The 24,862-nt window shown below is 43.3% G+C and overlaps 1 protein-coding gene across 1 annotated transcript in view; it reads left to right on the top strand.

Annotated features, from left to right (window-relative positions):
- Positions 1-24,862, top strand: part of lrrc40 (leucine rich repeat containing 40) — a 108,222-nt gene that overhangs the window by 49,143 nt on the left and 34,217 nt on the right. The window contains exons 8-11 of the mRNA XM_085982771.1: positions 3,403-3,493; positions 9,296-9,341; positions 11,964-12,072; positions 17,694-17,801. Coding sequence (XP_085838897.1) covers positions 3,403-3,493; positions 9,296-9,341; positions 11,964-12,072; positions 17,694-17,801 — 354 coding nt within the window. The remainder of the gene's footprint in view (positions 1-3,402; positions 3,494-9,295; positions 9,342-11,963; positions 12,073-17,693; positions 17,802-24,862) is intronic.

Genomic DNA, 24,862 nt, shown 5'->3' with positions numbered 1-24,862 from the left:
TTGGGATGTGAATGGATCAGGAAAATACGTTTAGACTGGCACTCCATTCAGGCACTGACGGTGACCAGTTTAAAAAAAATGATGATGACGTCATACCTGAACGATTAAAAGACATCTTGGCCAATGCCAAGGAAGTGTTTCAAGAGAAACTAGGAACCTTGAAAGGCATCACCGCCTCAATAAAAGTGGAAGATGCGGCAATTCCCAAGTTTTGTAAGGCAAGACCGGTGCCATACGCAATTCGTCCAGCAGTCGAGGCAGAGCTGGAGAATTTGGAAAAGGCAGGCGTATTATCCAAAATAGATTGGAGCGAGTGGGCAACACCTATCGTCCCGGTCATGAAGAAAACGTTGAATAATGATAAATCTGAAGAACAGAGAAAAATTCGCATCTGTGGAGACTTCAAGGTGACTGTAAACCCGGTCCTTCACACGGTACAGTATCCTCTTCCGAGAATAGAAGATATTTTCGCCTCACTATCCGGAGTTTCACCAAAATTGACTTGGCACAGGCATGTCTACAGATGGAGGTTGAAGAGGCCTCTAAAAAGTATCTCACGATAAATGCACACAAAGGCCTGTACCAGTACAATCGACTTGTTTTCGGAGTAGCATCCGCTCCAGCTATCTGGCAAAGAGCTATGGAGCAAGTCCTGCAAGGGATTCCAGGGACTCGATGCTACCTAGACGACATCCTTGTAACAGGAGAAAACGACAACGAGCACCTTGCCAATTTGGAGCAGGTGCTCACTAGGTTGAGAGAACGGGGCCTACGAGCAAATCGCCCCAAATGCGAATTTTTCCAGAATCAAATATCATATTGTGGCCACATAATTAATAAGGAAGGGTTGCATAAGTCACCTGAAAAAATTGAAGCGGTCATAAAAGTCCCAGCACCTGAAAATGTTTCACAATTAAGGTCGTTCCTGGGATTAATAAATTACTATCGTAAATTTTTACCGAACTTATCAACTCTTCTGCACCCTCTTAATGAACTGCTACAAACAGGAGTAATTTGGAAATGGAGCGAAGACTGTAAACGTGCCTTCCATAAATGCAAAGACTTAATCACGTCCAAAGAAGTTTTGGCTCATTACAACCCATCACTGCCAATCAGACTGGCGTGCGATGCATCCCCTTACGGCGTAGGAGCGGTATTATCGCGTAGATTCCCTGATGGCTCGGAACGGCCGATAGCTTTTGCGTCACGCTCATTGAACTCAGCTGAGCGTAACTATGCCCAAATCGACAGGGAAGCACTCAGCCTGGTATGGGGAGTGAAGAAATTCAACCATTACCTACACGGACAAAAATTTACCTTGTTGACTGACCATCAACCCCTCATCTCCATATTCAACCCTAAAAAGGGTGTTCCCATTATGACAGGGCAAAGGCTACAGAGGCGGTCCCTTTTTCTAGGGGCACACCAATATAACATAGAATACAAAGGATCAAAACCGCATGGGAATGCTGACGGTTTATCGCGCCTACCGTTGCCAACGGTAGAAGAGGCACCTACCGTAGACCCAGTGGAGATTTTCCACTCTACCATAGTCGAATGTCTACCAGTAACAAATTCTGCCATTGAAAGGGAAACTAGAAATGACCCGACTCTCTCACGAGTCTATGATTTAACAGTGAAGGGATGGCCAGCACATGGCGAACCACTCTTGCCAGCATTCTCGCAAAGAAGAGAATAGCTGTCAGTGTGCCGAGGAACCTTGATGTGTGGATACAGATTGGTGATTCCACCCAAACTCCAGGATAAAGTTCTAAAGGAGCTTCACGAGGGGCATCTGGGTGGAGTGAAAATGAAGAACCTAGCCAGGGCGTTTGTATGGTGGCCAGGTATCGATGGAGACATCGAAGAAATGACCAAGAGCTGCCTAGGATGCCAGAAGGTCCAAAACGCTCCACCACAAGCCCCTCTACATCCATGGGAGTGGCCCTCATCTCCATGGCAAAGGGTACACATCGACTTTGCTGGTCCATTTATGGACTCAATGTTCTTAATCACGGTTGATGCACACTCCAAGTGGCCGGAGGTAATAAAGATGTCCTCCACCACCACGGAAAAAACCATCACAGTATTAAGGACCATATTTGCCAGGAATGGGCTGCCTGAACAGATCTGTTCTGATAATGGACTGCAATTTGTGTCCGAAGAATTCAGGAAGTTCTTAAAAAAACAATGGGGTTAAGCACTACACGTCCGCCCCATACCATCCCGCCACCAATGGATTGGCTGAAAGGTTTGTCCAGACCTTCAAGAAGGCCATAAAGGCCATGGGTAATGAAGACATAAAACTTCAGCACAAGGTGGATAACTTCTTGTTTGCATACAGGAATGCAACACATATGGTTACAAACCAAACTCCCGCCATGATGTTCTTCAATAGAAGCCTAAGATGCCGGCTGGATTTAATCAAGCCAAACATCAGAAGGGACGTGGAGAACCGGCAATTTCAAGGCATGAATGAAAGGCCAACTAGAACCTTCCAGATAGGTCAACAAGTTTTGGCCCGGGACTACCGTACCGAGAAATGGCAGCCTGGAACTATGTGCACACGACTGGGACCGCTGATGTATACCGTGGACATTGGAGAAAGCATAATAAGGCGCCATGCTGACCAAATCATAGAGTCATCCGAAAAGGGACAACCTACACCACAACTCTATACGCCTAATGATGAAGTAGAGATACCCATAGTATCTACCTCCGATCCGGTGATACTGGAACCCGATGAACCCGACACTGGCATTCAAGCCGAATCAGCCTTGCCAAAAGAACCTACTACACCACCAGAAACTACTACACCACCGAGGCGTTATCCGGACCGAGTCAGGAAGCCTCCAGAGAGACTGACTTATAATTGATTAACTGCAGCAATGTGTAGATTATTGTTCTTGTAACATGTAATTAATGATTACTTAAAATATTATGTACTGGTTGGCTAAAAGGGGAGGAATTGTAGTGTATGTGCCTTTAAGAGCCCCCTGTGTACTGTAATGCCGGTAATGGCCACTCGGGCTATATAAGCCTGTATATTGTGTTGTATCAGTTAGTTCCCCTCCAGACTTTGTTCAGTAAACACCTGTGAAACCAACTCCTGCCTTCAGTGTCTCTATTAACACATGGATACAACATAAATGTTAATGAAACCAGTTTGTCCTTTAACACTTTTTTCTTTGTACCTGTATGTATAAAAACGTCCTTTTTTCTTGATCCTTGTTGTGTTTGATAATCCTCCCATGACTGTAACAGTAGTTTCGAATCAAGCAACTGTGATCAACTTCTTTACATTTGTGCAAAAGAACCATAAAAAATATTCTGAGTGTGTAACATAAGTTTCCATAAAATCTCTTGTCCTTTCACTAAATCCTCTTTGTGACTTACTCGCAGCTTGCCTTATGCGCTAGGAAATCTTCCAAAGTTGAAATCTTTGTTGCTGGAGGGTAATCCACTGCGTACTATTCGCAGGGATATTATTAACGTAAGTAATTCAATTTACTACTATGCTTTAAATATTAACAGATTTCAATGTGGTAGTGTATTTGATATAATAGATTTTACAAAGTTGAAATTCGGCCTGTAATCTTTTCTCCATCCTAAATTCATGTTGAGTTCTTTAACTCTACTATGAAGAGGTGTCAAGCTGAAGAGACAATCATTCCCAGAAGACACTTCTGCATCTCTTAGTGGCTAGTTGTGATATAGCATTGTTGAGGCCTGGGAACAGATTCCCTCAGCTCCAGTTAATAAATGGCACAGAAAGACCAAGGAAGGAGAGAAAAGCGTCTTTTAAAAAAAAACGCAGTCTTGCCTTTAACAAAACTAAAAGTAATCATAAATAATACTACTGCTACTCCATTTTGATGGATGTTGTGTTCTGAGCAGAATGTCTCACCTCATGCCTGTACATGTGCAGGAGTGCTTAGGAAAATGTTTTTCAGTAAAAATCCATCACACAAGCTGTTTTTTGGCTATTTTCAGAGCCATTTTTTATGTAGTGACATAAATTTGACGCAGATACCACCCAGTGACTGTCAAATAACTAACATCATTCCAATCTTTTATAAATATTTTATGGATGAAATTTAACACAAAAAAGTGCGAAGTGATACATTTTGGTAGGGAGAACGAGGAGAGGCAATATAAACTAAAGGGTACAATCGTAAAGGGCGTGCATAAACGGAGAGACCTGGGGGTATATGTGCACAAATCATTGAAGGTGGCAGGGCAGGTTGAGAAAGCGGTTAAAAAAGCATACAGAATTCTGGGCTTTATAAATAGAGGCTTAGAGTATAAAAGCAAGGAAGTTATGATGAACCTTTAAAAAACACTGGTTCGGCCTCAACTGGAGTATTGTGTCCAATTCTGGGCACCACACTTTAGGAAGGATGTGAAGGATGGTCTGAGGCGCGAGTTGGGTAGGATTGATTGGGGAATGTCACTCAAAGGGTTGACGGTGGATAGGTAATGGCAAACATTCAAAGACCGCATGGATGAACTATAGAATTTGTTCATCCCAGTTTGGCATAAAAATAAAACAAAAAAGGTGACTCAACCGTGGCTAACAAGGGAAATTAGGGATAGCATAAGATCCAAGGAGAGGACATATAAATTGGCCAGAAAAAGCAGTAAACCTGAGGATTGGAAGCAGTTTAGGATTCAACAAAGGAGGACAAAGGGATTAATTAAGAAGGGGAAAATAGAATATGAGAGTAAGCTTTCAGGGAACATAAAAACTGACTGTAAAAGCTTTTATAGATATGTGAAGAGAAAAAGATTGGTGAAGTCAAGCGTAGGTCCCTTGCAGTCAGAATCAGGGAAATTTATAATGGAGAACAAAGAAATGGCAGACCAATTAAATACATATTTTGGTTCTGTCTTCACAAAGGAGGACACAAATAACCTCCCAGAGATGTCGGGGAACATAGGGTCTGTTGAAAGGGAGGAACTGAAAGAAATCAGTATTTGTAGGGAAATGGTGTTAGGGAAATTGATGGGATTGAAGGCCGATAAATCCCCAGGGCCTGATAATCTACATCCTAGGGTACTTAAGGAAGTGGCCCTAGAAATAGTAGATGCATTGCTGGTCATCTTCCAACATTCGATGGAATCTGGAACAGTACCCATGGATTGGAGGGTAGCTAATGTTACCCCACTATTCAAAAAAGGTGGTAGAGAGAAAACGGGGAATTACAGACCGGTAAGCCTGACATCAGTAGTGGGGAAAATGCCAGAGTCCATTATAAAAGATGTAATAGCAGAGCACTTGGAAAACAGTGACAGGATCGGACAAAGTCAACATGAATTTACAAAAGGTAAATCGTGCTTGACTAATCTACTGGAAATTTTTGAGGATGTAACTGGTAAAATAGATAAGGGAGAACCAGTGGATGTGGTGTATCTGGACTTTCAGAAGGCTTTTGATAAGGTCCCGCATAAGAGATCAGCGTGTAAAGTTAAGGCACATGGGATTGGGGACAAGGTATTGACTTGGATAGAGAACTGGTTGGCAGACAGAAAGCAAAGAGCTGGAATAAACGGGTCTTTTTCCGAGTGGCAGGCAGTGACTAGTGGGGTACCGCAGGGATCGGTCCTTGGACCCCAGCTATTCACAATATATATTAATGATCTAGACAAGGGAACTAGATGTAATATCTCCAAGTTTGCAGACGACACAAAGCTTGGTGGGCGTGTGTGCTGTGAGGAGCATGCCGAGAAACTCCAGGATGATTTGGACAGGTTGGGTGATTGGGCAGAAGCATGGCAGATGCAATATAACGTGGATAAATGAGGTTATCCACTTTGGTGGCAAAAACAGGAAGGCAGATTATTATCTGAATGGCAATAGATTGGGAGAAGGGGAAGTGCAACGAGACCTGGGTGTCCTTGTGCACCAGTCGCTGAAGGTAAGCATGCAGGTGCAGCAGGCAGTTAAGAAGGCAAATGGTATGTTGGCTTTCGTAGCGAGAGGGTTTGAGTACAGGAACAAGGATGTCTTGCTCCAGTTGTAGAGGGCCTTGGTGAGACCACATCTTGAGTATTGTGTGCAGTTTTGGTCGCCTTATCTGAGGAAGGATGTTCTTGCCATGGAAGGAGTTCAGCGAAGATTCACCAGGCTGATACCTGGGATGGCAGGAATGACGTATGAGGAGAGATTGGGTCGATTGGGCTTGTACTCGCTGGTGTTTAGAAGAATGAGAGGGGATCTCATTGAAACTTATAAGATTCTGACAGGACTGGACAGACTAGATGCAGGAAGGATGTTCCTGATGGTCGGGGAGTCCAGAACCAGGGGTCACAGTCTAAGGATAAGGGGTAGGCCATTTAGGACTGAAATGACGAAATTCTTCACTCAGAGAGTAGTGAACCTGTGGAATTCTTTACCACAGAAGGCAGTAGAGGCCAATTCATTAAATATATTCAAGAAGGAGTTGGATATATTTCTTAAGGCTAAAAGGATCAAGGGGTATGGGGAGAAAGCAGGGACAGGGTACTGAATTTGGATGATCAGCCATGATCTCATTGAATGGCGGAGCAGGCTCGAGGGGCCGAATGGCCTACTCCTGCTCCTATCTTCTATGTTTCTATGTGAAGGCCTTCGAGAGGGTGCAGAAAAGATTTACGAGAATGATTCCAGGGATGAGGGACTTCAGTTACGTGGATAGAGTAGAGAAGCTGGGGTTGTTCTCTTTAGAGCAGAGAAGATTGAGAGGAGATTTGATTGAGGTGTTCAAAATCATGAAGGGCCTAGATAGAGAGAAACTGTTCCCATTGGTGGAAGGGTCAAGAACCAGAGGACACAGCTTTAAGGTGATTGGCAAAAGAACCAGAGGTGACATGAGCAAAGCTATTTAACGCAGTGAGTGGTTAGGATTTGGAATGCACACCTGAAAGGGTGGTGGAGGCCGACCCAATCGTGGCTTTCAAAAGGGAATTGGATAAGTACCTGAAAGAAAAAATATGGGGAAAGGGTGGGGAGTGGGATTAGTTGAAGTGCTCTTGCAGAGAGCTGTCACTGGCTCGATGGGCCGAATGACCTCCTTCTGTGCTGTAATAATTCTATGTTCCTGGAGGTAGGGCTATTAACTTGCATGAAAAGTACTTGAGTCTATCATAAATTGATTAACTTAAGGCAAGTTAAAACAAACTTATGGAGGGCAAGTGGTACACAGCCTTTGCTGAAATTGTTTGAGGATATCTCGGTTTTCAGAAAACATTTGATTGATGTCCACACAGCCGTTAGTCAGCAGCTAAAGCAAAAACTGCTTTTGGGCTTGGCTGTCAAACTTGCCCATGGCCAAATAGCTTGCTGTGACTTAATATCTAGACTTGCATTAAGAGTAGCTGCTTGGTTGATCTATTAGAGTGCTGCTGGGATCCTTGGAATTGTAACCCAGCATAGCCACCACCTACAGATAAATGAAATGGGGAAGAGAGTGATCTTTGAAACTTACAAATCAGTGGCTGAAAATGTTTCAGAAAAGAAATGATTAGAATCAGCATAACGGATTTTTATTGGCCCAGAAATTCGGGTCGGGAGTTTCCCGCGGGTGTAAGCCCCCGACCTGCACTTACCTAGCGCGCCGGCCGTTGAGCTGTGGGCCCGTGTGGTATTCCAATCCTGGGCCTCTTCCAACTGCCGGCGCACAGTGCTTGCGTATCCCAGGGGCGCAGTTAGTTCGATGCGTCCCCTGGGATTACGTGGGCCATGGAGAGCCAATCGGAGCAGGGAATGCTTCATTCATAAGTTTGACAGGAAGGGCTGTCAAACTTATAAATACTATAAGCCCCAAAACATCACTAAATCTTCAAATAAATTGAAAAAAGAATCACATTTTTTAAATAAACTATAAATTACATGAAATAACTATTTTAAACAATTTAAATTTTTGAAAAAAATAATTTTATTTTCTAATGGGGCTAAAAATAAACTTACCTTTCTTTAAAGTATTTAAAAATAATAAACCTGTGGAAAAAATGTTTTAAATTTAATTAATTCACCACTTACCTTGTAAAAAGCAGGCCTTGCGACTGCTTTTTACATGTCTAACTTCTGGAGACTTACATTTTTTTGGCAGGTTTTCCCGGGAGGGTAAGTTCGATGCACACGCGCAGCCTCTCCTGCGCACGCGTTCGACCTCTGAACCCCTTCTTTCAGGGGAACGGAAGTGCCGGTTTCCCGCGCATGCGCAGTGCATGCAGGAAACCGGCACTTCCATTGGGCTTACGGGTGAGTACCCCGTGCGTACTCACCCGTGGAGACCCGAATTTCTGGGCCATTATGTTTGTGAAAGAAACTGTTCCAAACTATATGGTTATGTTGTAATCCTTAGACTTGTTGTTTCATGGCTACTTAATTCAGATATTAATGTAGAATTTCCTAAATGCAGATCGGGGCATTGATGGGATGAAGAAAGCACTGAGAGAAAATTGTAAACTTTAAAGCACAAGTGCATTTTCTTTGGCTTTTGAAGCACTAAGCAGGTTCATACCTCACATTTCACAAGCAGCGCCTTGTTTACTTTTCTAATTCAGAATTGCATCCAGCAAGAACCAAAGACTGCAAAAAATAAATGGGAAATATATAAAGTCACTAGCAGGAGTTCTGGATTTCAGATTGTTTTTACAGCTTTTGAGGATGCTATTGTCAAAAAGATATGGCAGTTTTGTTAAGACCATTGTGCAATGTGGACTATTATTAGTGATGGAATTTAATAAGAACATGCAAGCTCAGTATAAAGAATAAGTGCAGTTAAAGGGGAAGGAAATTCCAGGCATTGAAGTTGTAGATTTTTTAAAGATCTTTTACCCCAGTTATTTTCTTTCTATTCCTGGCCTACTTGCATCTGAAAGGGGGTGGGGGGTAGCATGCGCCCAGGCCTCTGCTTATACTACTGTGAAATGGATCAGTACGTGGATCACACAATAATATTCAACCATGCCATTTTATTCATTGACATAGCACACATGGTACTCCTCTAGGCTGCACAGGTGCTATTAATGTTCTGTGCTTACCATGAAAAAAAATCCACAGTTTAAGGACTCCCCATTAGTCATGACGCTGTTTTGTCCTCATCACCAACTCGGAGTAGTTTGTTTTCAAACTGACTGATTCATCTTACACATAGTCCTGGCTGAGTTTAGCTATATTTGCCAGTTACAACTAATATTAAACATTGGCTTCATCCAAATTATTTTAGAAGTTGATCCTTGTACAATCTTTTTTTTCTCAGAGAAACTCAGGAGCTTCTTAATTGATCTTTGTAAACTTTATTTTTTTCAGAGAGGAACTCAAGAACTTCTCAAGTACTTGAGAAGTAGAATAGAAGGTACAAACCAACTTGTATTTTGCTTAAATGGCTATTTAAGTGACATTCTAGTATAAATTTATTGAAAACTAATACATTTTGCTGGGATCGTAGCGTAAGAATTTTTACATATTTAAGCTATGTTGAATTTTGTACAAGAATTTGTTTTCTGGCTATCTATTGACTGTAAATAAGCTTCCCTTATGGTGTTTGAACACACTAACCTTCAACAAAAGGTTCAAAATTAGAAATGCCCTCAGGAATACAATGGTAACATAGAGCATTGAGTTGTATGGTATAGGTTTGCACTTTCAACTCTTCATTTGGTGAGCTCCTGAGAATGCATTCAGTAGAGGGCTAGTGCTTTTCCACAGAGAGTGAAGATCTGAGTGAGTCATCATGAACTGTTCTTTCTGTGTTTATAGTGGCCAATTTCAAAATGGCATTGTAGAAGTGTAGCATGCATTCAGGGTCCTCCACCCCTCAAATGGCTGGTAAGGATGTATTTCATGAGGAGGAAATAACTTTGAGAAGTTTTGCCTCATGCAGAAGGGGGAAACGCAAATTGGATCATGAGTGGGTGGCCATGTTCATCAATTTGGCCCATTGAGCCTGGCCTATTATTTTGTTAGCTATGATGTTACATTTAGGGTCTTGCCTTAGATATTCTCATGGGTACAGCAGTGCTACTCACTCCTATAGGCAGTTTGAGCATCTAGTGGTATGCCATACTGCCCATTATCTAACTATAAAATAGCGTAATTCAGACGTCTAATAATAGTATCCCCTTATAATTTGAACTGGGTATTAGAACAAAATAATTCTGAACTACTCTCCTGCTTTATATTTCTAAGCCAGGCCAAAGCTTGCCCTCACAGTTTTCTGCTTAAAGACCTGACTGACTTCCCGTGTCTTTCACATATCTCTCTTCCTAGGGCAGATCTCTCAATGTGAGCCTTACAGCTTGCATGCACAGATCGTGTGATCCTTCCTAGGTGCACCACCTTCCTAGGTGTGACGTCATCCACTTTGGCTCCAATAAGGACTAATCAGAATATTTTCTTAATGGTGAGAGACCAGGAGTTAAGGAGCAAAGGGATTTAGGTGTCCATGTACACAACAACAACTTGTATTTATATAGCACCTTTAACGTAGTATAACGTCCCAAGGCGCTTCACAGAAGTATTATAAGACAAAACATTTGACACCGAGCCACATAAAGAGAATATAGGGCAGGTGACCAAAAGCTTGGTCAAAGAGGTAGGTTTTAAGGAGTGTCTTAAAGGAGGATAGAGAGGTGGAGAGGTTTAGGCAGGGAATTCCAGAGCTTAGGGCCTTGGCAACAGAAGGCATGGCCACCAATGGTTGAGTGATTATAATCGGGGATGCTCAAGAGGCCTGAATTATAGGAGCGCAGATATCTTGTGGGGTGAGGGGGGGGGTTTGTGGGGCTGAAGGAGATTACAGAGATGGGGAGGGGCGAGGCCATAGAGGGATTTGAAAACAAGGATGAGAATTTTGAAATTGAGGCATTGCTTAACCAGGAGCCAATGTAGGTCAGCGAGCACAGGAGTTGGTGCAAGTTAGGACACAGGCAGCCGAGTTTTGGATCACATCAAGTTTATGTAGGGTAGAATATGGGAGGCCAGCCAGGAGTGCGTTAGAATAGTCAAGTCTAGAGGTAACAAAGGCATGGATGAGGGTTTCAGCAGCAGATGAGCTGAGTCAAGGGCAGAGACGGGCGATGTTACGGAGGTGGAAATAGGCGCTCTTAGTTATGGTGCGGATATGTGGCCGGAAGCTCATTTCCGGGTCAAATATGACACCAAGGTTACGAACAGTGTGGTTCAGTCTCGGACAGATGTTGGGGAGAGGGATGGAGTCAGTGGCTAGGGAACGGAGTTTGTGGCGGGGACTGAAAACAATGGCTTCGGTCTTCCCAATATTTAATTGGAGATAATTTCTGCTCATCCAGAACTGGATGTTGGACAAGCAGTCTGATAATTTAGAGATTGTGGAAGGGTTGAGAGAAGTGGTAGTGAGGTAGAACTGGGTGTCGTCAGCGTACATGTGGAAACTGACACTGTTTTCAGATGATGTCGCCAAGGGGCAACATGTAGATGAGAAATAAGAGGGGGCCAAAGATAGATCCTTGGGGGACACCAGAGGTAACGATGCACAAACCACTAAAGGCTTGTGCACAGGTACAAAAAGCAATCAAAAAGGCGAATGGAATATAGGCGTTCATCGCAAGGGCATTGGTATGGATACTAAAGTGGAGAAGTGATGCTTCAGTGGTAGAGAATCTTGGTCAGACCCCACCTGGAGTATTATGTTCAGTTTTGGGCATCGCACCTCAGGAAACAAATATTGGCCTTGGAGGAGGTACAACGCAGATTCACCAGAAGGATACCAGAACTTGACAGGTTAAATTATGTATAACTGTAGCAGTATTCTACTTTTATATGCTATGTATCTGTTATGAAGAAGTCCGGTTTTGACTGACTCCTGATAACTTGACCTGAGAATGATGAATGGCAGGGGATAGCTAAAAACAGTGTGAAAATAAGTGGCAAAAATATTTTTTTATGCAGATGTACTTGTGGCACAAAGAAACCCTTGATTTAACTTGTTTTTGACTAGAACAACCAACTAGCCAAGGTGACAGTTGTCCAGCAACGGCTATGACCCTTCCAAGTGAGTCTAGGACCCATATGTATGCCATAGGAACACAGAAAGTGTTAGAATACAGGTACGTCATTGTAGAACAAGAATAGATTTGACAATATTGAGATTTTTGTATTTTGTAATGCAGATTTATTGGTCTGTTCTACTAAAGCTTGTGCAACTTGTGGTATAATACCAGTTAATACCCAGCTTCTCAGTATAAATAGCGCTTACATTATTTGTATCTTGAGAAATTAAAGTTATGCATTGTAGCATTGTTTAAAAAACATTTTTACTACACTATTTGCATGGGAAAGCCTCAAAGCAAACTTCGTATTTGTACTTTAGAATTTGGTCAGGTTGCTACTTGCCACTCTATAACTGCACGTGTTCAAATTTAACTTTGAATTTAAACTTTTGAAATTTGCAATTCTACTGACTTAATTGTGGGGCAAGTAAGAGGCGGGCACTGGTGCAGTGGGTTAGCACACTATCTTTTCATTACTACAGTCTCTGGGCTGGATTTGAGCACAGCCTTTTCTTTCCATTGGCTGAAAGAGTCCTCCAAGGAATAAATTTGGATGGAGTTCAACATATATTCTATGGGTAACTCTGGTCATAAGGATGCCTTATTTGGGAAATGGTGTCGTAGATAGTTGAGATTAAGGACCCATGTCAGTAAGAATAAATTGAGGTTTGCTCTGCACCTGACTGCTAGATCTGTATTATGTATATAGACAAGTATATGTTAACTGTGGATGCTAACGGTGGAAAAGGTTTATATTTTCCTGCAATGATGATCCTAGCTTTGCGCACAAAAGTTCATTAAAAATATTTGAGATGGTAATCATGTACTGGATCACAAGAAATCTTTGCAGTGAATCCAAACATTAAAAACTTGAGGGTAGAATTTCTGCAGGGATTCATTTAAAATCTTTCACTGCAACTTTGGCAGAAGCCCCTGAGAAATGGCAGATGTGGCCGTTTATACCATTTCTCGGGGGGGGGCTCTGCCGAAGTTACAAGTAAAATTCTGGTATACGTTCTTTATAAGCCAATGTGACTTAATTTTAATTGAGCATCTTGACGTTTGAAAAGAAGTGGTGAAATAAGAGCTGAATATTTTCAGTTGTTTAAAAAACATTTACTCGTTTTTAATATTCTACTAGTCATTCTTCTGTGGCATTGCATACAGCAAGTGATTTTCAAGTGAAGTGGGGGATAATTGGACTGAGGCCGACAGACCTAATTTAGTTGCCATTTTAAAGTCATGCATTCTGTCCTTATTTTTATATAATACTGTACTTTGATTTATACTATTATATGTAGTGAAATAGCAAAATTTACAGCAATTTGGGAAGCAGAGAATTGGAGTTGGTTGGTGCATAAGTGTTTCTTTCCAGTACAGACTGAGGAGCTAAGAGACACAAAATTGAGATGCTACAACCATAATTGGGCCAGGGAGTGCAAACGTAATTTAGTCCCGACTTTAAAGTCATGTGTCCTGTCCTTACTTATTTTTATATAATACTATGACAAAACTTACTACAATTTGAAAAGCAGAGAAGTAAAGTTTGGTGCAGCATAGGAGTTTCTGTTCCATACAGGCTGCGGAGCTGGGGGGAAAACAACTGAGGCCCTGCAGCACCACCACTGACTGGAGGGTGTAATTATGTGTGACATGTTTACATAGCAGTTCCATTATAAATGTGGACATAGACTTTATGATGGGAAAAGCTGGCATATAGTGCATGTAGGTGTAAGATTTTTACTATATTAGTTATAGATATATATGTGGAACAGAAATAACCATTTGGTAAGTAGATAACTAGGTTCAGTACATGGCTTGCAAAAGACATTGGTTATCAGAGAAATACTGATTGAATTTTGATATGAATAATTGTTTTGCCTGCCAAACTGTAGATAGAAATGGAATATAAGGTGTAAATACATTGGTGTTCAGAGGAGGTGATATTTTTGCTGACGGTGAGCTTTATTTTTGCTAATTTTCTCCCTTCGTCTCATCAAGGCGCAGACTCTTTGTGAGCTATAGCTCTAAGGGCACAGATAGTAACCTCATTCCATTTGCTATGCCTCACATATGCCTAGACTTTGAGTGTTAACAGGTGGAAGGCAATGCCAGGATCTAGAATTGAACATAAAAATTTTAGCACAGGAGGAGGCCTCTTGTGGACCAACTTTTCTGCTTGAGAATTTTTGATTTTCTGGCCTCAAACTCGATACCATACTGGGTGGCACATTTGCCCAGTAGGCCATTGGGGAAGATCATTTTTTTTCCCATTTCTGTCTCGATTCTTTATCCACTGCTCTTGAAACGTGCATTCCATCATCAAGAGCACAACCACTACGTCCTCCCTCTTCTGCCAATGCTATTCTGGAAATGCCTCTAGAAGGTAAATAATCAGAGCCCAGTGTGACTCCTTACCTCGGAGGGAGTGCAGCACTTTGGTTTGGTGTCTCTTGCAATCATGTGGCTGAGATTGGTTTTCACCGCAAGGAAGATAAATGTGAACCCACTAATATGCTCTGCTGTCCCAGATAATGTACTTTATCAACATCATTCAAATCCTGAGATGTGTACAACTAACTTTTAATGTACATTGTAAACTTTCAAAGCACCCAAAGAAATTCAGAGAAAGCTGAGCAAATTTCCAAAAATTCAGACATAATGGGCAAAATGGCTCCACCAGTGTTCCCCTGACTCAAACTGCAATAATATGAACTTTTATTTAAAATATAGAGGATTGATGTAATAGTTAAAGAGCAGAGTTGTACTGCACTTGATACAACTCAAAATGGAGTGAGATGGCCTTTTAGAGGGATCTCACACCTCAGGTCTTCAGTGTGCTCTCTAGTCTCCTATGAGTTATACAGCCACATAAAAACATAGAAGATAGGAGCAGGAGTAGGCCATTCGTCCCTCGAGCCGATGCGATCATGGCTGATCATCCAAATTCAGTACCCTGTCCCTGCTTTCTCCCCATATCCCTTGATCCCCTTAGCCTTAAGAAATATATCTAACTCCTTCTTGAATATATTTAATGAATTGGCATCAACTGTCTTCTGTGGTAGAGAATTCCATAGGTTCACCACTCTCTGGGTGAAGAAATTCCTCCTCATTTCAGTCCTAAATGGCTTACCCCTTATCCTTAGACTGTGACCCCTGGTTCTGGACTCCCCCGCCATCGGGAACAGCCTTCCTGCATCTAGTCTGTCTAGTCCTGTTAGAATTTTATAGGTTTCAATGAGATCCCCTCTCATTTTTCTAAACTCTAGCGAATATAAGCTTAATCGACCCAATCTCTCTTCATACGTCATTCCTGCCATCCCAGGTATCAGTCTGGGGAATCTTCGCTGCACTCCCTCCATGGCAAGAACATCCTTCCTCAGATAAGGCGACCAAAACTGCACACCATACTCAAGGTATGGTCTCACCAAGGCCCTGTACAACTGCAGCAAGACATCCTTGCTCCTGTACTCGAATCCTCTCGCTATGAAGTTCATTTGCCTTCTTAACCACCTGCTGCACCTGCATACTTACCTTCAGCGACTGGTGTACAAGAACACCCAGGTCTCGTTGCACTTCCCCTTTTCCCAATCTATTGCCGTTCAGATAATAATCTACCTTCCTGTTATTGCCACCAAAGTGGATAACCTCGCATTTATCCACATTATACTGCATCTGCCCAATCGCCCAACCTGTCCAAATCGTACTGGAGTTTCTCTGCATCCTCCTCACAGCAGACACGCCCACCCAGCTTTGTGTCATCTGCAAACTTGGAGATATTACATCTGGTTCCCTCGTCTAGATCATTAATATATATTGTGAATAACTGGGGTCCTAGCACCGATCCCTGCGTTATCCCACTAGTCACTGCCTTCCACTCTGAAAAGGACCCGTTTATTCCAACTGTTTGCTTCCTGTCTGCCAACCAGTTTTCTATCCAAGTCAGTACCTTACCTCCAATCACATGTACTTTAACTTTGCACGCTAGTCTCTTATGCGGGACCTTATCGAAAGCCTTCTGAAAGTCCAAATACACCACATCCACTGGTTCTCCCTTATCTATTCTACCAGTTACATCCTCAAAAAATTCCAGTAGATTAGTCAAGCATGATTTACCTTTTGTAAGTCCATGTTGACTTTGTCCGATCCTGTCACTGTTTTTCAAGTGCTCTGCTATTACATCTTTTAGAATGGACTCTAGCATTTTCCCCATTACTGATGTCAGACTTACCAGTCTATAATTCCCTGTTTTTTCTCTGCCACCTTTTTTAAATAGTGGGGTTACATTAGCTACCCTCCAATCCATGGGAACTGATCCAGAGTCTATAGAATTTTGGAAGATGACCAGCAATGCATCAACTATTTCTAGGGCCACTTCCTTAAGTACCCTAGGATGTAGATTATCAGGCCCTGGGGATTCATCGGCCTTCAATCCCGTCAATTTCCCTAACACCATTTCCCTACAAATACTGATTTCATTCAGTTCCTCCCTCTTATTAGACCCTATGTTCCCCGACATCTCTGGGAGGTTATTTGTGTCCTCCTTTGTGAAGACAGAACCAAAGTATGTATTTAATTGGTCTGCCATGTCTTTGTTCCCCATTATAAATTCCCCTGATTCTGACTGCAAGGGACCTACGCTTAACTTTACCAATCTTTTTCTCTTCACATATCTATGGAAGCTTTTACAGTCAGTTTTTATGTTCCCTGCAAGCTTACTCTCATACTCTATTTTCCCCCTCTTAATTAATCCCTTTGTCCTCCTTTGCTGAATCCTAAACTGCTCCCAATCCTCAGGTTTGCTACTTTTTCTGGCCAATGTATATGTCCTCTCCTTGGATCTTATGCTATCCCTAATTTCCCTTGTTAGCCAATGTTGAGTCACCTTTTTTGTTTTATTTTTATGCCAAACAGGGATGAACATATTCTGTAGTTCATCCATGCGATCTTTAAATGTTTGCCATTGCCTATTCACCATCAACCCTTTAAATAACATTCCCCAATCCATCCTAACCAACTTGCGCCTCATACCATCGTAGTTTCCTTTATTTAAATTCAGTACCCAAGTCTCTGAATCAACTACTTCACTCTCCATTTTAATGAAGAATTCTATCATATTATGGTCGCTCTTCCCCAAGGGGCCTCGCAGAAGAAGATTGCTGGTTAATCCTTTCTCATTACATAATACCCAGTCTAAGATGGCCTGATCTCTAGTTGGTTCCTCGACATATTGGTCCAGGAAACCATCCCGTATACACTCTAGGAATTCCTCTTCCACAGTATTGTTACTAATTTGGTTAGACCAATCTATATGTAGATTAAAGTCACCCATGATAACTGCTGTGCCCTTATTGCACGCATCTCTAATTTCCCATTTAATGCCAACCCCAACCTCAGCATTACTGTTTGGGGTTCTGTATACAACTCCCACTAACGTTTTCTGCCCCTTGGTATTTCTACTTTACACCCATAATCTTTATTAGCAAATTGCAGGTGTGTTTCGACAGTTTGGCTCTAGCATTAGAAAGCTTTTATTTTTAAGCTAAAGAACCATGGACACAAGCTTGACGCATTGTATATAATTACTTTAAAGTATATCAGTAGGTTTAGAATTTTTCCTGACGACTTAAATTCAGAAGTAAATTAAACATCTTTGTTTTTACTTCCTCCTGGTCTAGTGACAAGAAAGCCACAGTTGTTCCTGATGAAGTATTTGATGCCTCTGATGGAGCTCCCATCGGTAGTGTAAACTTAAGTAAGAACTTGTTCACTGAAGTCCCTTCTAGGTACGTCTCCTATGCTTATAGCAATATGATTTTGTTTTTGTGGTAGAATAAAGTAGGTCAGCAAAGTTTTAAAAAGCTTTTATGCTGAGCTTAGTCTAGGGTCCGAATAGTTTTTGGACATTAAATACAAGGAAATCAGATTCAAAAGTATGCTTTTCACCTCTGAAAGGGGCATTTAATGAAGCAAATTATTTTTAATGGGTTGAACTGATCGACGAGAGAAAAGAAAATAATGTATCCTTTCAGTATCTAGCATCGCTGATAATTAGATTTTGCTTTAAAGGGCAAACTGAGCCAAATGAAAAATCCAAATTTTGGGACATTGTGCTAAATTTAGGTGAATCAGAATTTTTGATTTGAAATGATTTTTCTGTACTCTCGTACTATTCATTTGAGTGCTGGGTGTATCTTATAAAACAGATCTATTTTTCATAAATAGCAATAACATTTCCATTTCAAATTTTCTTCCGTTTTACCATCCAGATCTGAATCAGAATTATAACTTATCCTTGTGCTAATGTAAAAGTAATGCAATTAACCCCAGCACATCACAGAATTATCTACTAATATTTGTTGAGCCATTCCCTAGTATGTATCGATCTCTTTAAGATACTAGCTGATGTCCTGTGGCGTTGTTCATGGTGAGTTAGAGGTTTTATAAGAACAGGGATGTTCTGTCAATTCTTATCAAGAACACTATTTGGAGCAGCCTTGGGATCTAGAAGCATTGGAAAGAGGAGCAGTGCTGGAATGGAGACTTGGGATCCAACAGCACTTTGAGGAGGTCCTGGGATCTGGATTCTGTGCACCCCCTCCTTTTGCCTGACCATTGGCCACTGTGCTTTCAGTTCCCACTTTATGGAATTCACCACTGAAACGACTCTGCCTCTTCACCTCACTCCTTTAAGACACATTGGCCTAGAAATTCATTTTGGGGCGCCCAGCTCACCTGGGCGCCGGAATTACCGCTGCGCGCGGATCCACTTGCGCAAGCGGGATATTCAGTGTCAGCGCACCAAGTGGAAGGCGGCCGCTAAACGGGGGTTTCGGCGCCCCGCTTGGGCGCTGAAACTGATCATCGGCGCGCTAGTGGCCGCAGCGCCACCCGCAGCGGAGCGGCAGGCTGCGGTACTGCAGGCCTTCCTCCCTCTCTTAAGGGGGAGGTGCCTGCAGCAGCCGGAGCCCCGATCGCGAGTGCCGGCAAAAGAGCCCGGCAGAACGGAGAAGTGCCGGGCTCCCGGAAACCAGCCGGCAATGCCGCGGGGGGGGGGGGTGGTTGGAGGAGGCCGGGGAAGGAGGTGCGGGCAGGCGGCCGCCGAAAAAGCGGCCGGCCGCACCTCCACTTTAATTACCGCCACTACCGCCACAGGTAGGCCCTGTGTACCGGTCGCTGTTTGCGGCCGGCGCTGAAGAGGCGGGTGCGACTTAATATGGCGTTCTTCGCGGAAACGGGGCGCTGCGCACACCGATGACGTCATCGGTGGCGGCGCAGCGCTACAGCCTAACGCCGCCATTAGCGCACCGCTGAATTTCGCCTGAAGTTTGCAGACTGGCGCAAAAGCCCTCTTTGGGCACAAACTGGTGGCGCAGGCCACTGAATTTCTAGGCCTCTTTGACTAAGATTTTGGTTACCCCTCATAATCTTTGGCTTGGCAGCTGTTTGCTTCACACCTAGGTGAAGCACGTGAGATATTTTTCGATGTTAAAGGCGCTATATAAATGCAAGCTACTGTTGCTACTACTGTTGGCAACCCAGAAAATGTTCCATTTGATCCTACTATTTCCATAAATTTATGTTTCATGGTAGTTTATGCAATTTGGTAGTTAATTCTTAGAATGCACATAACAGCATCTGAAGTAACTGCGGCAATAATTTGTTCTGCATAAATGTTCTTCAGCTTTCCATTTTATTTTAAAGAAAGACTATTCCATCGTCTTCAACCATCACCACAAACTCCATACCCTTGCCACTGATTCCATCCCCCTTCCTGGCCATTGTCTCAGACTGAACCACTTTATTTTTGTTCATGGGATGTGGCGGTCGCTGGCAAGGCCAGCTTTTATTGCCTATCCGGTGAGCCGCCGCCTTGTACAACTGAGTACCTTGCTAGGCTAATTCAGAGGACAGTTAAGAGTCAACCACATTGCTGTGGGTCTGGAGTCGCATATAGGCCAGACCAGGTAAGGACGGCAGATTTCCTTCCCTAAAGGACATTAGTGAACCAGATAGGATTTTACGACAATCCAATAGTTTGATGGTTACCATTACTGATGCTAGTTTTTTATTCCAGATTTACTTAATTAACTGAATTGAAATTCCCCAGCTGCCGTGGTGGGATTTGAACTCGCGTCTCCGGATCATTAGTCCAGGCCTCTGGATTACTAGTCCAGTAACATAACCACTATGCTATCGTTCCCCATGTTCTGTCAATTCTTATCAAGACTTTGTACCTTGATGTCCTATTTGACCCAGAGCTAAATTTCTCCATCATATCTGCGCCATAACTAAGACCACCTGTTTCCACCTCCGTAATATCGCGCACCTCTGCCCCGCCACAGCCCATCTGCTGCTGAAACCCTCTTCCATGCATTTGTCAACTCCAGGTATGAATATTCTAATGCTCACCTAGGCAACCTCTCATCCTCAATTCTCCATAAACTTCAGCTCATCCAAAAGGTTCTGCTGCCTGTATCCTATTTCACACGAAGTCCCGCACCTATCAGCCCTGCCCTTGCTGACTTATATTGGTTCCTGGCCTCCCAGTGCCTCAAATTTAAAATTCTCAATATTGTGTTTAAATTTCTTCATAGCCTCACCCCTCCTTTTCTCTGTCACCTCCTCCCAGTTCCGCAACACCCCTGACTCTGGTCTTGTACAGTCCCATGCTCTGGAATTTGTGTCTCCACCTCCCCCTTTCTCCTTTAAGATCCTCCTTAAAACCCACCTCTTCAACTTTGCTTTTTGGTCGCCCATCCTAATATCTCTTTCTTTGGCTTGGTAATCATTTTCCTTATGCCTCTATGAAGCACCTTGGGATGTTTTTTCTACATTAAAGGTGCTATAAGTACAAGTTTTTTTTAATCAGATGGGTCAAAGTTCAGATATGTAATGGTAGAGGATCAGCAAGACTAATCAACATATTTCAGCTTCCCTGTTGCTCAATGAGTTTATCCAGCAATAACCAACCCATTGAAGGTTACAGGGCCAATACCTGGTGTTTAGCTAATCTCAGCCGGTGGAGTGGTAGAGGCTCCATGATTGACCACAACAATGCTGGATTAGGGAGCTGAAAATGGGTTAGGGTTTCCATTTCTTATCAGTATCCAGCGATCTGTACCCGAAGTGTGTGTGTGTGGACATTGGGTGAGAACTGCATGCAGCTCAACTTTAATGTCTCCTCCTGCAGTCAAATAGCCTCACGTGAATAACAGCCACTTCAAAAGGGGTGAGGAGAAAAATAAAAGCTACATTTATATTGAAGAGAGCATGGACAGATAAAGAAATGACGGGAGTACAGAAGTAAAGTTTCAAAAACAAATTGTTAAAAAAAAGTATACTTCAGTAAAGGTTAATAAAGTATTAATGTTGCCTGATGGATTAGTTATTTAAGGCAGGAAGTAATGGAGCCATGCAAGATTGGGAGATCCCAGGTTTAAACTTAAGTCTGTGCTGAGTTCAGCCTAGGTGATGGTATGGGTGCTATAATTGGTTACATCACCTGTGGGTTAGGCAGGGGAAAAATTAGCCAAGTTTCCTGCCCCCTGATCACTATCCAGTGCATACATGTGCACGTGGGATGAGTACAGGAGAGATTTGGAATTGACTGTGATATCACCAATGGTCAAATAACCTACCAGCACTTGCTATAATAGGCCACATATTAAAAATGGTAACTTTGTTAAGGAACCAGAGGGTATCCAGTGCCCGGGAGCATTCCCCCAGTAGGAGCCTTAAGGAGAGGGGATAAAATTGCAGAAAAAGGGGGGAATAAATCTTAGTAAAGCTGTTCCGGGTATTTGAGTAAACTAACATGAGTAGGTTTGTTTGAAAGCTTAATAATGGCCCAGAAATTCGGGTCTCCACGGGTGAGTACGCACGGGGTACTCACCCGTAGGCCCAATGGAAGTGCCAGTTTCCTGCATGCACTGTGCATGCGCGGGAAACCGGCACTTCCGTTCCCCTGAAAGCAGGGGTTCAGAGGTCGAACGCATGCGTGGGGGAGGCTGCGCGTGCGCATCGAACTTCGTTTTTTTTTTACAGGTTTTCCCGGGAAGGTAAGCCTGCAGAAGTTAGAAATATAAAAAGCAGGTGTAAGGCCTGCTTTTTACAAGGTAAGTGGTGAATTAATTAAAATTAAAACATTTTTCCAACAGGTTTATTATTTTTAAATACTTTAAAGCAAGGTAAGTTTATTTTTAGCCCCGTTCGAAAATAAAATTACTTTTTTCAAAAATTTAAATTATTGTTTAAAATAGTTATTTCATGTAATTTATAGTTTATTTTAAAAATGTGATGTTTTTTTAAAATTTATTTGAAGATTTGGTGATGTTTTGTAAGAAGAAGGAGCCCGTAGTATTTCTAAGTTTGACAGCACTTCCTGTCAGACTTATGAATGGAGCATTCCCTGCACCGATTGGCTCCCCATGGCCCACGTGATCCCAGGGGACGCATCGAACTTACTGCGCCCCTGGGATACGCAAGCACTGCGCGCCGGCAGCTGGACCAGGCCCCGGATCGGAATTCCACGGGGGCCCACAGCTCAACGGCTGGCGTGCTAGGTAAGTGCAGGTCGGGGGCTTGCACCCGTGGGAAGCCCCTGACCCAAATATCTGGGCCAATGACCAGCCCAGGGTGCACTGAATCTAAAAGTTAATGTCACCACTGAAATGACACCATCATTAAACCGCCCTGGACAATATTTATTCCTCTGTTGGTTGCCGTGTCAGATTGGGTAACTCTCCAAAGTTGGTTCATAAGAACATAAGAAATAGGAGCAGGAGTAGGCCAATCGGCCCCTCGAGCCTGCTCCGCCATTCAATAAGATCATGGCTAATCTGATCCTAACCGCCAATCTACTATCACAGAACCATCTCCTGAATCTAACAGAATTAGACACACGAAATAGGAGCAGGATCAGGCTACACGGCCCCTGGGCCCGCTCCGCTACCCACAGGGCCATGACCGATCTGAACCTAGACTCATGTCCAAATTCCTGCCCGCTCCCCGTAACCCTTAATTCCCTTTACTTCTAGGAAACTGTCTTATTTCTGTTTTAAATTTATGTAATGATGTAGCTTCTACAGCTTTTTGGGGCAGCATATTCCATGGACCTACCACCCTCTGAGTGAAGTAGTTCCTCCTCATCTCAGCTTTGAAAGAGCAGCCCCTTATTCTAAGACTATGCCCCCTAGTTCTAGTTTCACCCATCATCGGGAACATCTTCCCCGCATCCACCCGATCCAACCCCTTCACAATCTTATATGTTTCAATAAGATCGCCTCTCATTCTTCTGAACTCCAATGAGTAGAGTCCCAATCTACTCAACCTCTCCTCATATGTTCATCCCCGGGATTAACCGAGTGAACCTTCTTTGTACTGACTCGAGAGCAAGTATGTCCTTTCTTAAGTGTGGTGTATGTAACCTGTTCCACCTTAAGAGAACTACCTTAAGAGATGTACTACTTTCTCTTGGCTGCTGTATACTGTAATACCGGTGGTGACCACACCGGTATATAAGTGTTGTGTAGGGATTTGCCGGGCAGTTCAGCCCTGACCTCCGAATAGTAAAGACCTGTTAAAGGTTATTCTTGTTGTCTGTGTCCAGTGATTGATCCTAAGCATAACTGGGACACACAGACTCAACAGTGGCGACGAGTCCGATCTTACCCTGCGGCAGTTTTACATCCAAGGCAGCTTCGTCCTCAGAACGGGCGTCGAGAAGAGGCATCCGCCCTCATCATCCTGCTGAGCACCATCGCACGGGAGGCATCGAGAACCCGGGTTAAAAAGAAAAATTCTGACCACGAAGCCCTCCATCAGCGACAGGCAGTGATCATCCCTTCTACCACGGTGGTGGGTAAGCCGATCAGCGACACGAGCAGAAAGTCGGCCGCGTTGGCTGTGGAGTAGGGGAGGGAAAACGGAGGAATAAGGGCGGAGAACTCGACCACGGCCGGTAAAAAGGGCCGGGCTGCAATCGAGGCCGAGAGGCGCAGCGACGGGGGCAGCTTAAGGCACGAGAGCCGCGGAGAACTAAACGCAGCCGGTGTAAAGGACCGGGCTGCAAGCGGGGCTGCGAGGCAAAGCAGCGTCGGGGAATTGAGAACCGCTGGGGAGGCGAGAACGGCAGCAGCAAGGCAATCGTCATTGCAGCCAGCGGGGGAAGAAGGCAAACGCGGGAATCCGCCATTGTAGTCGGCGGGGGAAGAAGACGAGCGCGGGAAAGACCGCCAAGCGCGGGAAGCCGCCATTTTAGTAGGCGGGGGAAGAAGACAAGCGCGTGAAGCCGCCATTTTGAGAAAAAGAAAAATTTAAAAACTTGCAAGGATGCCTAAACATGGGAACATTAATATCTTTGATAGCGATATCGAAGATTGGACCACGTATGTAGAACGCATGGAAGTTTATTGTAAAGCAAATAAGGTACCAGATGATGAGAAAGCACTAACCTTATTAAGCTCAATGGGTGCGAAGACATCCGGGCTATTGAAGCACCTTCTATCACCAAATAAACCGGCGGATCAGACTTTCGCAAATATTGTTACTGTCCTGAAAAATCATTTAAACCCCACGCCGCTGATGATAGCGGAACGATTTAAATTTTACAGAAGAACGCAGCTGAAAGATGAAAGCAACGCTGAATTTTTAATTGAACTGCGTAAGCTATCAAAGTACTGTCAGTTTGGAACAGGACTAGCAGATGCGCTGAGAGATAAATTTGTGTGTGGATTGTTAAAAGAAGGAACACAAAAGCGACTGCTTGAGAATGATCTTACGCTTGATAAAGCTGTCACTATTGCAGCATCGCAAGAAGCCGCAGCGAGAGGCACGGCGGAAATGC

The sequence above is a fragment of the Somniosus microcephalus genome, chromosome 3 (assembly GCF_052327205.1).
Source record: "Somniosus microcephalus isolate GS21.2 chromosome 3, FLI_Smic_1.0, whole genome shotgun sequence".
NCBI classification, from domain to species: domain Eukaryota; kingdom Metazoa; phylum Chordata; class Chondrichthyes; order Squaliformes; family Somniosidae; genus Somniosus; species Somniosus microcephalus.
The sequence above is the reverse complement of the archived record's forward strand: the minus strand, read 5'-3'. Positions and strand labels throughout refer to the sequence as shown.